Source organism: Mus caroli, unplaced genomic scaffold (genome assembly GCF_978045245.1).
Source record: "Mus caroli unplaced genomic scaffold, Mus_caroli_1 scaffold_12, whole genome shotgun sequence".
NCBI classification, from domain to species: domain Eukaryota; kingdom Metazoa; phylum Chordata; class Mammalia; order Rodentia; family Muridae; genus Mus; species Mus caroli.
The window spans coordinates 4,951,887-4,967,892 of NW_028227267.1; the positions used below are offsets into that span (position 1 = coordinate 4,951,887).

The window sequence follows — 16,006 nt, forward strand, 5'->3', positions numbered from 1 at the left end:
TGCCCCAACCCCCACACAGTTCTCAGGCGTCTGTCACGGGCGTCACCTCGCAGTCCTCAGGACCCGGTTCCCACGCGACCTGCGGAGAGGGGACACGCCCACCTGTTAGTCATTCCACCTAGTGTCGCTTCCTGTCCCCACTTTCTGTTAGTCATTCCACCTAGTGTCGCTTCCTGTCCCCCCATTGTCACTTTCTGTCCCACCAGAGTCACTTCCTGTATCAATGACATCTCTTCCTGTCCCCTCAAAGTCACTTCCTGTCCCTCTGTGGTCACTTCCTCTTCCACAGTCATTTCCTGACCCCCAGTATCTCTTCCTGTCCCCTCTGAGGCCCAGCTCCCTCCCAGGATGCCCCACCACGGGGCCCATCCCCACACCCTAGGCACTGCTCCCACATGCCAGGCAACGCTCCCTCACCATCTCCCCTGCCAAGGGCAGGCGCAGGCGTGGGATGGGTGGGCACAGGCGGGAGAGCAGCGACTTCCTGTGGGGACAGAGAGAGGGGCAGGGGCAGGGGCATCAGTCACCTGGGGTGGGCAGGCAATGATGTCACTGGAAACGAATCAATTTACATAAATGTACATAAATTTGCATACCATCACAGGTTCACGGGAGCAATTTGCATAAATTTGAATAAATTTGCATAAATTTGCATCCCACAAACCTCGATATCCTCAGGCCAGTAATTTGCATAAATTTTCATGTCAGTTTCACTGGAATAAATTTGCATAAACTCACATGACATCATCACTAAACTTAAATATATTTGAATGAACCCGGATGATGTCATGGTTTACTCTATGTGAATTTGCATACATTTACATGATATCATAAACCTGATCATCCTAAATTTGCATAAAATAACTACATGACTGACTGACCTGGGCATAAATTTGCATACAACCATGTGATGTCAGCTTCACTGAAATAAATTTACATAAATTTGCATCACATCCCATGTTTGGGAAGTTATGCATAAATTTAAATAAATTCACATAGTGACTTGTTTTCCTTGTATCACATCCCATGTTCAGGAACTTATGCATAAATTTGAATAAACTTGCATAGTGGATGGGTTTCCATTCGCGCAAATTTGCATAACTTCCTCATAATCCCTGGAACGTGAAGTTGCATAAATTTGTGTTTCAGTGTCATTGGAAGGAATGAATTTGCATGAGATCAAGGTTTTCTCAGTACAAATTTGCATAAGTTTACATGATGTCATACCTTCATCTGAATAAATTTGCATAGAGCCAAATGGCATCATCGAGCCGTGCTGCATGGATTTGCATAAACCCTCATGGGGTGGGCGGGGCACAGTGGGATGTAAGTCACACCACAAGGGTGGGACATGACATGACTGTCATGGGTGCATCAATAAATCTACATAAATCTGCATGAAGCCCTCCTGATATCATGGTTTCATCAGAACCCGTTTGCATGAGCACTGGTTACATCACCATTTTCCTTCCACACAAATTTGCATAAATTTAACCTGTTAGCAGATCTGGGTGTGAATTTGCATGAGGTCATGGTTTTCCTCTGAATGCATTTGCATAAATTTGCATGATGCCTGTGTAGGCAGAACATGGGTTCACAAATTTGCATACAATTGCATGTCAACCAACTCAGCGGGAGATGTGAACATAAATTTGCATGATTTCATCCACACCAATTTGCATAACTTCACATGACCGCATAGTTCATGTAACATGAACTTGCATTAACTTATATGTTCATTTCACTGGGGTAAATTTGCATAAGCTCTCTTGATGTTGAGGGTTTCCTTCAGCACAGAATTGCATAAATGTGCATGAACCAGAGTGATGTTTTAGTTTTAGATTGTATGAGTTTGCATAGATTTGCATAAAAATGTCAGTTGTGCTGGGCAAGTGGTTATGTTGTGGAAATTTGCATAAATTTGAATAAAATTGCTTGATCTCGGATGACATCACAGTTTTCCTCCTCACACATTTGCATGAGTCTACGTGATATCATCACTCCTTCAGCACACATTTGCATATGTTTGCCTGACCTAATCGATTGATCTGAATAAATTTATATAAGTCCTTGTGACATCACAGTTTTCCTCTGCTCAAATTTGCATGGGTCAGGATAATGCCATAGCTTTATCTGCTTCGATTTGCATGAGTTTGCGAAACTTTGCATAAATTTGCATGACATCATCATTCTCACAGCATAGAATTTGCATAAATTCACATGATATCATAGTTTCACCACGACCACAATAATTTGTATAAGTTTGCATGATGTCATGTTTTTGGCAGATTAATGTCCTGATTTGCATAAGTTTACATGCCTGCCTGATTACAGCATAAATTTGCAAACAACCATATGATGTCAGTTTCACTGGAGTAAGTTTGCATAGATTTGGAAACATTTGCATGATATTACAGTCCAGGCAGAGTAAGTCTGAAAAAATTTGCAAAGATTTGCATATCATTTTCAACAGAATAAATTTGCATAAGCTTGCATGATATGCATACATTTGAATAAAATTGCATGAGTAAATTTGCATAAACCAAGATGATATCACACATTTGCATGAGGTCACATGACGTCATCACTCTGTCAACACACATTTGCATATATTAGCCTGACCTCATAGTTTCTGTAGCATGAATTTGCATAAATTTATATAAATGACATCACAGTTGAAGGTTCCATGACATAATAGTTTGACCTGACTGAATTTGTGATGTCACAGCTTCACCAGGATCAATTTGCATAAGCTCCTGTGATGTTACTTTTCACACTTGCATGAGCTGGAATGATGTCAGCTTATGTCAACCAAAATTTGCATACTTTAGCATGACATCATGTTTTTCATCAGCATAAATTTGCATAAATTCACATGATGTCATGGTTTAAATAGAACGTGTCTGCAATCATTTGCATACATTTGCATGCCTAGTGGCCTTGGTTTTCTCTAGGCAAATTTGTTTAAAAGTACATGACCTCATAGCTGAATTTGCATAAATTCACATGACTTCACAACTTCTACCACTGTCAGAAATTTACATAAATTTGCAAAAGTTTGCATGTCATAGTTTTGGCAGATTCCATTTGCATAAGTCTGAATATATTTGAATAAAAGTGTACTGACTTGCATAAAGTGACATAACTGGCTGCTCCCAGAATGAATTTGTATATGGCCATATGACATCACTTTCACTGGAATAAATTTGCATAAATCCCTGAGCTCTCAGTCTCCTTAGAATAGATTTGTATACATTTCGTGATATCATAGCCTAGGCAGAGTGGTTTTGCATAAATTTGAATAAATCTGCATGACATCATAATTTTCCCTGTCTAAAATTTGCAAGAATTTGCATAAAATTTGAAAAGCCCAGAGCTGTTACTCACAGTGGGGAGGTAGTAAAATCACCATCCCTCATTTGCATAATCCTGAGGTACTTTGCATAATTTTGCATATCAGTTAGACCTTGGGTTAACAGGAAGCAGAAGGGTATAGCCACACACAATGCAGGCCCTGCCTCTGAGGTGACATCATCAACATTACCTCCACCACAGCAGGAGCCCAGCTGCCAAGAGTCCTGCTCCAAGCACCGTAGCCACCGACGTCACCAAGGCTGTCTTCACAGGTGTCACCTCTGGGGGGCAGACTGCGGGGAGGGGCGGGGTCAGTGGATAGGAAGTGACGTCACAGGGGAGACAGGAAGTGATGTCACTCAGGAAACAAAAAGTGATGGGCGGAGCAGAAAGTGACATCACAGGGGAAATGGGAAGTGATGGGTGTGGTCGTCAGAAAAGGAAGTAAGTGATGTCATCAGTGGAAGCAGAAAGTGATGGGCAGGACAGGAAGTGGTGGGCATGGTCAGTGGAAAGGAAAGTGATGTCATCGGGGAAACAGAAAGTGATGGGCAGGGCTGGAAGTGGGGACAGGAAGTGGGGTGGTAACAGGGAGAACTGGAAGTGACTGGCAGGACAGGAAGTGTTGGGCATGGCCTGACCCAAGGGTGGAGCTGAAACTGAGGGTGGGTGTGACCAGTTTCAAGAAGGCGGGACCAAGTAACAGGTAGGTGGGTTGAGCTCAAGTGGGCGGGGCCAGGTTAGATTTCCTATGGGTGGAGCTTTTGCATTGCATCACCAGTGGGTGTGGCTTAGGTCACCTTGGGCGGGACTTTGGTCAATGCTGGACATGGTGTAGGGAAATTGGGCACCCAGGCCCCCTGCAAATGTGACCAAGGGCTTGGGTTAGGAATTCCTGTGAGAGTAGCTCAGCCTCTCTGTGGGCGGGGCTTTAGTGTGACACCACTAGTGGGCAAGGTTAGCTCAGGATTGGCGGGGCTTAGCTTGAGTGGGCAGGGCTTAGCTCAGGTGGGCAGGACCAGAGATGACTGACAGCCAGGCCCTGCCCTGCCCACTCACCGAGGCCCCAGGCTTTGCTCCAGCTGCTGAGCTTCTGAGGGTCAACCTCTGACCTCGACCTGACCCGGAAGGAGATGGCGCCAGCGTTGGGGACCCAGAAGTGGGGGACGGAGACCTGGGTGGGCAGGGCCTCTGTGATGTCATTGCCACTGCCACACCCATACCACAAGCCCCACCCACCACAGGCTCCAACTCACATTGTATTCCTGCGGCTCTGAGCTGGAGCTCTGGGGGCAGGGGAAGAGGGCAGGGCTTAGCATCGAACACTCGCAGTCATCCCCCTGTCTCACACTCACACTCACGGTTACTCGTGTTCATTCCCCTGCCTCACACTTGCAGTCATCCTCCCTGCTTCACCCTGCACCTGGTTGACCTGCAGGGTGAACCGAAGGTGGCCATAGTGGAATCGGGTCTGCGCGTCCCAGCGTGCATGGGCCTCGGAGCCGATGCACTCCACGGTCAGTGTGGGCGGGGCCAGGACCTCTGGGGGGTACCAGGGTTGGGCAGTCAGGGCAGAGTGTGCACACAGTAGGGTGACGCATGTCAGCGCACAGTGGGTCCCCCTGCCACCCCAAGCATGAAAGGATGCTGGATGCACACACTAGGTCCACTGCTGTGCGCAGTTCGTCTCCCTGTGCCCTGAACACAACCCACGGACAGCATAGGTCCAGTTGTTCCCTAGGCTTGTATGGGGCGCCACGCTGCACACAGTGGGTCCAACCGTGCTCCCTGCAAGCCCGTAATAGGCCTGTCTGCGTACACAGTGGGTTTACCCACAACCCCATGCAGGAGGCTGGGCCAGGTGCACAGCGGGTCCAATGGGCGCACAGTAGGCCTGCCTGAGCCCCGGGCACTCAGTGGGTCTGCCCGTTCCCCGTCCCCCCAGCACATGTACAGTAGGCCCTCACCTGCGCGCTGCAGGTCCACGGTGTCATCCATGCAGGGCACGGGGCCAGCGGGGCTGCTGCCATTGATGGTGATGGTGAACTGGGGGACAAGGTCTTCCTTGGGGCCATTGGGGGCGGAGCCAAGGACAGGGTCGAGGTCAAGGGTGCAGCCTTCATGGCTGCCATGAGGGGCAGGGCCAGTGGTGTTGACATCATGGCTGTGGTAGTGTGGACACTCGCGGTCATGGGCAGGACCAAGCCTGGTGGTGGTACGGGGGCAGGAAGTGAAGTCAGAGGCCCGGAGGCGGGCACAGGAAGTGACACAGGAAGTGAAGTCACACCCAGAGACCACGCCCACCGAAATGTGAGGACAGGAAGTGACATCAAGCCCCAAAGAGAGCCCAGCAGGAAGCAAGCACAGGAAGGGATGTCATCAGTTCTTGGAGAGGCTCCACCTACCAGGGAAAAAAAAGCACAGGAAATGATGTCACAGCTCCGAAAAGACCCCAACAGGAAGTAAGGACAGGAAGTAACCTCAGAGGCCATGGAGAACAGGAAGTCAGTAAGAAAGTGATATCATAGACCACGCCCATTTAGAAATGACCTGAGGCTCCAACCAAAAATACTAGAGCACAGGAAGTGATGTCATAGGCTCTGCCTGCCGAAAAATAAGGACAGGAAGTGACACAAGAGGCCCTGCCCACCCGGAAATGAACATAGGAAGTGACATCATCACCCCTCAAAGGTGACCTCATGACCCCGCCCATTTAAGCCATGTCCCCGCCCACCCAAGATGCAGCCACACTTCCCCAACCTTGCACCACCTGGGAAGTGAGGACAGGAAGTAACATCAGAGGCCTCACAGAACAGGAGGTGAGGACAAGAAGTGACCTCCCGACCCCACCCTTGACCCCCATGACCCCTAACACCAACCGCACATCACGCCAGAACATCCGGTAGTGCACGTCACCCGCTGCTTTCGGACCCCGCCCCCAGCGGCAGCTCAGCTGCCCCTCATACACCCAGCAGCGCAGGTCCTGAGCTGCGGCCTCATGGTTGCCACCTGTGGGGGTCATGGTGCGGGGGACAGGGTCAGGGGTCACATATGGGGTTGGGGTCCCATGTTGGGGTCAAGGGTCAGATTTGGGAGCAGGGGTCGCACCCTGGCGTCAAGGGTCATGGGCTGGGGCCAGGGTAGGACCCGGGGTCACACATGGGATCAGAGGTCACACCTGGCATCATAGGGTCACAGCTAGGATTAGGGGTCACAGCTGATTCTGGGGGCGCCAACCCAGGTGTCACGGGTCAGGTGGGGTCTCACCCACCATCGTCTGGGGGGAACCGGATGGATCCCGCCACAGCACTGTCCTTCCCCAGGAAGACAGTGAAGTTGGTCACATGGCAGAGGGAGAGTGACTGGAACGAGCAGCGGGCAAGTCCAGGGTCAGCCTGCGGGGTCACAGAGGTCAGGGGGCAGGGGCAGGGTCAGTGTGAGGGGCGGGGTCACCTATGGTCAACCTGCGTGTCAGGGGCGGGGTCAGCAGGGGTCACCCACCATGCTTGGGGTGAGTGGGAGGGCCAGCACTAATTTGCATCAATTTGTATGAACTTGCATAAATTTGAATCACATTTGAATAAATATCTACAGGCCCTGATCATGGGCTTTGCATTAATCTGCATGGATTTGCATAACATCATGGTTCCATCTGAATTGATTTGCATAAACCCAGATAACATCATGTTCTATCCGTCATAAATTTGCATAACTCCACCTGGGATGGGTGAGTCCTGAAGTCTCAGCTCTGCCCGACAGAATTTGCATACGCCCAGATGACATCATAGGTTTTCCCCCCCCTGCTCAACCCTGCATAAATTTGCACAAGAAGTGACTGGGCAGATCCTGAAGTGACTGACAGGCAGAACAGGAAGCAGAGGGCGGGGCCGGATGGGTAGTAGGAGCAGAGTCTGGAATAATTGGCATGGTGGGAAGTTTGAGGCGGGGGCAGGAATAAGACTGGAAGTGGGCATGGCAAGGCATGGAAGGCTGGTGGGCGTGGCAGGAAGTGACTTGTGGGAGGGGCCTAGAGTGACTGCCAGCAGAAAGTGGGCATGGCCAGGATGACTGACAGTGTGGAGAACCCTACCCGCCCAAGCCCCACACCCTGGATGACTGACAGCCAACCCCACCCACCAACCAGGGCCTGCCCCTCACCCAGACAAAGTTGTCCCTGCCCTTCCTGCAATAAGCCCCTGTTGTGATGTCAGCACCAGGGACAGGGTCCCAGATCAGCATGTGGTGGGCAGGGTCAATGCGCAGGTTCCGGATGGGCGTGGTCACAGCAGTGGGTGGAGCCTCGGGGACAGCAGCTGTTGTCAAGGGGAGGCGGGGTGGGGCTTGAGTGACAGGTGACATCCACAGTTGTGGGCAGTGCCTGGGCTTTGATTGACACCAATCTCCGTGACAGGAAGTGAGGGGGTGGAAAAGAAAGTAGGCGGGACTTAGGCTTTGATTGACACCCATATGACATGAGAGGACAGCATGACATGTCCCTGAATGACATCATTGGTCCTCTATGACAGGAAGCGACGGGGCGGAGCTTCCCTGAGTGATGCCTTCGACCATCTGATGGCATCCACCATCAGTGGGCGTGGCCTGAGCCTTGATTGACAAGGGGGGGGTGCAGAGATGACTTCATTCGCCATGACATGAAGATAGTGGGTGGGGCTTGAGCTGAGATTGACACCTGGAACTGGGACAGGCCAACAGGAAATGAAGAGCTTAGGGGGCGGGATTTGGGTTTTGATTGACACCTGGGGGTGAGAATGACATCATCCTCCGTGACAGGAAGTGAGGTTTGGGAGAGGAAGCAAAGGGGTGGGACCAGAGCTCTGATTGACACCTGGATGAAGTCACAGAACAGGACAGGAAACCGGTGGGCGGGGCCTTGAGTGACTGACAGGTGATGCCATCCATCGCCAGGGGGCGGGGCCTGAGTCTTGCCTGACACCTGGGGGTGGGGCCCCGAAAGACAAGAAATGGGGGCGTGGCCCAAGCACAGGTCCCGCCCCATGAAGTCACCTACCCAGGTCTGAAGAGTGGGATGCCAGGAGCCCCAGGATGAGCCACAGGTTGGCGGCCATGATAGGAGGGCGGGTCAGGAGCCTCGCAGGCCTGGGGGTGGGGCCGGGGCGTGAGGGGTGGGGCCGGGGCGTGAGGGGCGGAGCCGGGGCGCAGGAGGACTCCATCTCCTGATCCCGACCCCTTCGTGATGCTTCTGGTCCATTGAGGTCATCCCCCTGCCTCAGCTGCTTACTCGCGGTTATCCCCCTGCCTCAGCTTCACCGTCCCCAGTGTCACATTGCGAGGCAGGGGTATGCTCAGGAGTGAACAGCATGAGGCAGGAGCATGACCATCAGTGCAGATGACTAGGCAGAGGGATGGCAGCGGTGACCGGAAGCAGAGAAGGAGGCTGGAGGATGCTGGCGAGTGAGCGGAAGGAGGGACGGAGTCAGGGAGACGCCCGCGAGTAAACAGTGTGAGGCAGGGGGATGACCGCGAGTTAATTTCTGAGGCAGGGGGATAATCACGATGGACACAGGAAAGCAGGGAGGGAGGGAGCGACGGCTGGGTAATGCCTGTGAGTGAGAATCTGAGGCCAGGGATGATGGCAGTGAGCAGAAGGAAGGACGGAGGGGGCGGGGGAATGACCGCCGTGGCCCCGCCCCCTGACCCGCCCCGCCCCGCCTACCTCGCGGACCGGACCTGAGTGGCACCCGTGGCGCTGGCGGCGTCCGTTCCTGTCCTGTCCTCGGGGTCTGGGGTCGGAACTGCAGACCGCGCAGAGGCCTGCGACCCCGCCCGTGACCCCAGAGGCCCCGCCCCGCCCCGACCGCGCCCATGGTCCCGGGGTTGAGCAACTTCCGGCGATAGTGGAGGCGGGGCGGGGCCTCGGGAGTCAAGAGGGAGGGGGGAGGGGTTGAGACCCGGGACGGACGGAGCTGAGGCAGGGGGATGACCGCGAGTGCGGGTGATGGGCGGCCACGGCCACGCCGGCGGCGTCATCGCGTTCGTTTATTTAAAAAAAAAAAAAATGAAACTGGAAGTCGCTCTGGTCAGTCCCGGGCGAGCGGGCGTGACGTCCTGCCGCAGACCGGAAGTCGCTCTCCTGTCATCCATTGCAACTGTACTCGCAGTCATCCCCCTGCCTCAGCTCTTTCGTTACTCAGGGGAATCCCACTGCCTCACTCACACCCACAGTCACTGACAGCTGCTGTCATACCCCTGCTTCGTAGCGGTCATTCACTACCTGCCATCCTCCTGCCTCAGCTCTGCCTCATGCCTGAAGGCATCCCATTGAGACCCACGGAACTTTTACTTGTGAGCGGACCCTGCCCTGTCTTCTTCCCCCACTCTGTGAGAGCAGAGCTCACAGGGGACATCACAGCTGCGCTTCCGGGGTGGCCCCGACCCGCCCCACCCAGACCCGCTCCGCCCTGCCCCGCCCGCGCGCACAGAGCTTTGCCCACAGCCCGCTCCCTAGTGACCACAGGGTCAGGACAGGCAGGCTGCCTTATTTCTGTTTCCGTTTTTATTAATGCGTGGGGGGTTGGGGGGGGCGACGGAGACGCAGGGGGCGGGGCAGAGGCCCAGAATTTGTCCTGTGCTGCAGTTGCCACCATCCTGGCCACCGCGTCACATGACCTTTCCTAATCGGAGTCTCGGGGTTGGCGCCCCCTGCAGGACGCCCCGTGATTCCGCTGAACGCAGCCCTCTGCTGATCCTCACATCTCTGCCTTAAAAATGAACCTGGGGTGGGGTGGGGTGGGGAGGGGAGAGGCTGGACGGACAGATGGCCGCTCAGCAGATAAGACAGACGGGACCAGCACAGTGGGGTCTTCATCCCCGTGACAGTCTGGCCATGTGGGGATGACTGTGCTTGTGACAGCCTGGCTGTGTGGGAGGTCGGGGATGGACTTTGGAGCTTCAGGGCAGAAGATCCATTTGGTGTTAAGAGCTCTGTGGGATGTTAGATAATGCTGAGAACAGTGCAGAAGATGGAGGTCTGGCTTGTGAAATTTCAGACGGAAAATTAAAGACTATTTTCAGGGCCATTGCTCTTTTGACTGTGAAGATTCTGTGGTTCTGGTTCGCTGGGGCTGAAGAATCAGCTGTGATTAACAAGACACCAGAACTACTAAAGTGAAACCTTTGCATTACTGGGACTATTGATGCTGGTTAGCTGGAGCTAAGAAATTAGCTGTGATTAAGAAGAGACCAGCATCATTGAGGTAACATCTTCTGGGAAGTGTTTTCTGAAAGCAAAGAGGCTGTGTTCCAGAGATAGCCAAGGTTGTACTTCTGCTGCAGAGGGACTTAGTAATGTGTAAGAGTGACCCAGGTGGTACTGGTTTTGAAGCCATGAAGGCATCACGCAGAGCAGCTGAGCCTCGGCACTGTGAGAGGCCATGGAAGGCCATTGGTGAAGCTGGAGCCTCAGTTGCAATTGATGGCCCAGGACTGAAGGGGTCATGCAGTGTTTTGGAGATTCCAAGACCATGAGATGACCACCACGAGCAGCAGCAGTGGAGTACAGGCGACTGGAGCCTAGAAGGGCAAGGCTGAAGAAGTGACCCAAGCCCTTGGAGGAACCCAGAAGATCGTGAGTTGGATCCAATACATTGGACAGTTGGAGTTTAATTTTTGCTTTTGATTGTGACTGTGCCCTGGTATTTTTCCCTCTTGAAGGAAGTACTTTGGATTTTAAAAGATATTGTGTCTCAGTCGGGGTTTCTATTCCTGCACAAACATCATGGCCAAGAAGCAAGTTGGGGAGGAAAGGGTTTATTCAGCTTACACTTCCACATTGCTGTTCATCACCAAGGAAGTCAGGACTAGAACTCTAGCAGGTCAGGAAGCAGGAGCTGATGCAGAGGCCATGGAGGGATGTTCTTTACTGGCTTGCTTCCCCTGGCTTGCTCAGCCTGTTCTCTTATAGAACTTAAGACTACCAGCCCAGAGATGGTCCCACCTACAAGGGGCCCTTCCCCCTTGATCACTAATTGAGAAAATGCCTTACAGCTGGATCTCATGGAGGCATTTCCTCAACTGAAGCTCCTTTCTCTGTGATAACTCCAGCTGTGTAAAGTTGACACAAAACCAGCCTGTAAATATTGGATATTTTAAAAGGATTGAACTTTTAATATGTAAAGACTATGGGACTTTTAAAGTTGTTTAGATCTTGGGGATGACTAAGAAACTAAGGGTTGGATCTTGGTTCCCGGATCCCTCAAAGGCTAATCTCCTCAGGTGAGAGTGCAGACTACATAAGCTACACAGCTTCTGGGACAGGCAGAAGTGACACAGCTTCTGGGGCAGACCCAGTTTCAGGTTCCAGACATCCAGGTACCTTCCCTGCAAGAGGATAGGTGTCTGCCCCACCCCAAAGGGCTTAGCCAGAGCACCTGGGAGAGCCATCTTGGTTCCCAGATCCTTCAGAGACTAGTCTGTGCAGGTGAGAGTGTGGAATACAGAGCTACACACCTTCTGGGACAGGCCCTGTTTCAGGCCTTCATCTTATGTCAGGAGGCAGGTCCAAATGCCAGATATCTATAAGAGGAGAGCTTGCCTGCAGAGAGTATTGAAACTAAGGAGAGAGCTAGTCTCCCAGGTCTGCTGTTAGAGGCTAACAGAATCACAGAAGGAACAAGCTCCAACCAGAGACAACTATAACAACTAACTTCAGAGATTACCAGATGGCAAAAGGCAAACGTAAGAATCTTACTAACAGAAACCAAGACCACTCACCATCATCAGAACCCAGCACTCCCGACTCAGCAAGTCCTGGATACCCCAACACACACAAAAAGCTAGACCCGGATTTAAAAGCATATCTCATGATGATGGCAGAGGACACCAGGAAGGACTTTAATAACTCAAAGAAATACAGGAGAACAAAGCTAAAGAGTTACAAGTCCTTAAAGAAAAACAGGAAAACACAACCAAACAGTTGATGGAATTGAACAAAATGATAAAGACCTAAAAAAGAAAGTAGAAACAATGAAGAAAAACCAAAATGAGACAACGCTGGAGATAGAAACCCTAGAAAAAAAATCTGGAAACATACATGGGAGAATCAGCAACATAATACGAGAGATGGAAGAGAGAATCTAAGGTGTAGAAGATTCCATAGAGAACATGGGCACATCAATCAAAGAAAATACAAAATGCAAAAAGATCCTAACTCAAAACATCCAGGAAATTCAGGACACAATGAGAAGACCAAACCTACAGATAACAGGAGTAGATGAAAATGAAGATTTTCAACTTAAAGGGCCAGCAAATATCTTCAACAAAATTATAGAAGAAAACTTCCCAGACCTAAAGAAAGAGATGCCCATGAACATACAAGAAGCCTACAGAACTCCAAATAGACTGGACCAGAAAAGAAATCCCTCCTGACACATAATAATCAGAACAACAAATGCACCAAATAAAGTTAGAATATTAAAAGCAGTAAGAGAAAAAAGGCAAGTAACATATAAAGGCAAGCCTATTAAAGTTTCTCCAGACTTCTCACCGGAGTCTATGAAAGCCAGAAGATCCTAGACAGATGTTAGAGAGACATGAAGAGAACACAAATGCCAGCCCAGGCTACTATACCCAGCAAAACTCTCAATTACCATAGATGGAGAAATCAAAATATTCCATGACAAAAAACAAATTAACACATTATCTTTCCACGAATCCAGCCCTTCACAGGATAATAACAACAACAATAAAAACAAAAAAAAACAAACAAAAAAACCACAAGAACAACAACAACAACAAAAAACAAGGATGGACTATGCCCTAGCAAAAGCAAGAAAGTAATCCTTCAACAAACCTAAAAGAAGACAGCCACAAGAACAGAATGCCAACTCTAACAACAAAAATAATAGGAAGCAACAATTACTTTTCCTTAATATCTCTTAATATCAATGGACTCAATTCCCCAATAAAAAGATATAGACTAACAGATTGGCTACACAAACAGGACCCAATATTTTGCTGCTTACAGGAAACACATCTCAGGGAAAAACATACTACCTCAGAATGAAGGGCTAGAAAACAATCTTCCAAGCAAATGGTCTGAAGAAAAAAGCTGGAGTAGCCATTCTAATGTCTCATAAAATCGACTTCCATCCCAAAGATATCACAAAAGACAAGAGGGGCACTTCATACTCATTAAAGGTAAAATCTTCCAAGAGGAACTCTCAATCCTGAATATCTATGCTCCAAATTCAAGGGCAGCCATATTCATTAAAGAAACTTTACTGAAGTTCAAAGCACACATTGCACCTCACACAATAATAGTGGGAGACTTCAACACACCACTTTCACCAATGGACAGACCATGGAAACAGAAACTAAACAGGGACACAGTGAAATTAACAGAAGTTATAAAACAAATGGATTTAACAGATATCTACAGAACATTTTATCCTAAAACAAAAGGATATATCTTCTTCTCAGCACCTCATGGTACCTTCTCCAAAATCGACCATATAATTGGTCAAAAAATAGGGCTCAACAGATACAAAAATATTGAAATTATCCCTTGCATCCTATCACATCACCACGGACTAAGGCTGATCTTCAATAACAGCATAAATAATAGAAATCCCACTTTCACATTGAAGCTGAAGAACACTCTCCTCAATGATACCTTAGTAAAGAAGAAATAACGCAATAAATTAAAGACCTTTTTAGAATTAAATGAAAATGAAACCACAACATACCCAAACTTATGAGACACAATAAAAGCATTTCTAAGAGGAAAACTCATAGCTCTGAGTGCCTCCAAAAAGAAACTAGAGAGAGCACACACTAGCAGCTTATAACACACCTAAAAGCTCTAGAACAAAAGGAAGCAAATTCACCCAAGAGGAGTAGACAGCAGGAAATAATCAAACCCAGGGGCAAAATCAACGGAGTATAAACAAGAAGAACTATTCAAAGCGTCAACCAGACAAGGATCTGGTTCTTTGAGAAAATCAACAATATAGCTAAACCCTTAACCAGAATCACTAGAGGTCACAGGAACAGCATCCTAATTAACAAAATCAGAAAGGAAAAGGAGACATAACAACAGATCCTGAAGAAATCCAAAATACCATCAGCTGCTTCTCCAAAAGGTTATACTCAACAAAACTGGAAAACCTGGATGAAATGGACGAATTTCTAAACAGATACCAGGTATCAAAGTTAAGTCAGGGTCAGATTAGTGATGTAAACAGTCCTATATCCACCAAAGAAATAAAAGCAGTCATTAATAGTCTCCCAACCAAAAAGCCCAGGATCAGATGGGTTTACTGCAGAGTTCTTATCAGACCTTCAAAGAAGATCCAATTCCAGTTCTACTCAAACTATTCCACAAAATAGAAACATAAGGTACTCCACCCAATTCATTCTATGAAGCCACAATTACTATGATACCTAAACCACAAAAAACCCAACAAAGATAAAGAACTTCAGACCAATTTCCCTTATGAATATTGATGCAAAATTACTCAATAAAATTCTTGATAACCGAATCCAAGAACATATCAAAGCGATCATCCATCATGATCAAGTAGGCTTCATCCCAGGGATGAAGGGATGGTATAATATATGGAAATACATAAACGTAATCCACTATATAAACAAACTCAAAGACAAAAACCACGTGATCATCTCCTTAGATCCAGGGAAAGCATTTGACAAAATCCAACACCCATTCTTGATAAAAGTCTTGGAAAAATCAGGAATTCATGGCCCACACCTAACAGGATAAAAGCAATCTACAGCAAATCAGTAGCCAACATCAAAGTGAATGGTGAGAAGCTGGAAGCAATCCCACTAAAATGAGGGACTAGACAAGGCATTCCACTTTCTTCCTACCTATTCAATATAGTAATGGAAGACCAAGCCAGAGCAATTTGTCAACAAAAGGAGATTAAGGGCATACGAATTGGAAAGGAAGAAGTCAAAATACCAATTTTTGCAGATGATATAGTATAATATAAGTGACCCTAAAAATTCCACCAGAGAACTCCTCAACCTAATAAACAGCTTCATTGAAGTAGCTGGATATAAAGTTAACTCAAACAAGTCAATGGCCTTTCTCTACACAAAGGATAAATGGGCTGAGAAAGAAATTAGGGAAACAACACCCTTCACAATAGTCACAAATAATATAAAATACCTTGGTGTCACTCTAACTAAGGAAGTGAAAGGTCTGTATGATAACAACTTCAACTCTTTGAAGAAAGAAATCAAAGAAGATCTCAGAAGATGGAAAGGTCTCCCATGCTCATGGATTGGTAGGATCAATATAGTCAAAATGGCTATCTTGCCAAAAGCAATCTACAGATTCAATGCAATTCCCACCAAATTTCCAACTCAATTCTTCAACGAATTGGAAAGGGCAATTTGCAAATTCATCTAGAATAACAAAAAAACTAGGATAGCAAAAACTCTTCTTAAGGATATAAGAACCTCTGGTGGAATCACCATGCCTGACCTAAAGCTGTTCTACAGAGCAATTGTGATTAAAAAAAAACAAAAACAAAAACAAAAACAAAACCTGCATGGTACTGGTATAAGGACAGAAAAGTAGTCTAATGGAATAGAATGGAAGACCCAGAAATGTACCCACACACCTATGGTCACTTTATTTTTGACAAGG

At 48.4% G+C, this 16,006-nt stretch overlaps 1 protein-coding gene across 8 annotated transcripts; it reads right to left on the reverse strand.

Moving 5' to 3' along the window:
• Positions 1-9,224, reverse strand: LOC110309476 (interleukin-3 receptor subunit alpha). Of its 8 annotated transcripts, none has more exons than XM_029469321.2 (13): positions 9,050-9,202; positions 8,384-8,472; positions 7,513-7,667; positions 6,626-6,749; positions 6,234-6,363; positions 5,322-5,560; positions 4,787-4,896; positions 4,611-4,640; positions 4,414-4,528; positions 4,155-4,214; positions 3,545-3,647; positions 418-484; positions 1-79 (listed from the first exon to the last, which is right to left on the reverse strand). In XM_029469321.2, the coding sequence occupies exons 2-13, from the start codon at positions 8,439-8,441 to the stop codon at positions 23-25; spliced, it is 1,248 nt and encodes a 415-aa protein (XP_029325181.2). In that variant the 5' UTR covers positions 8,442-8,472; positions 9,050-9,202; the 3' UTR covers positions 1-22. The 8 variants fall into 8 exon arrangements, with proteins under 8 accessions (XP_029325181.2, XP_085684481.1, XP_021037816.1 ...); XM_085828355.1 differs by having other exon boundaries at positions 4,778-4,896; XM_021182157.3 differs by lacking the exon at positions 4,155-4,214 and having other exon boundaries at positions 4,778-4,896.
• Between the last annotated feature and the right edge of the window lie 6,782 nt (positions 9,225-16,006).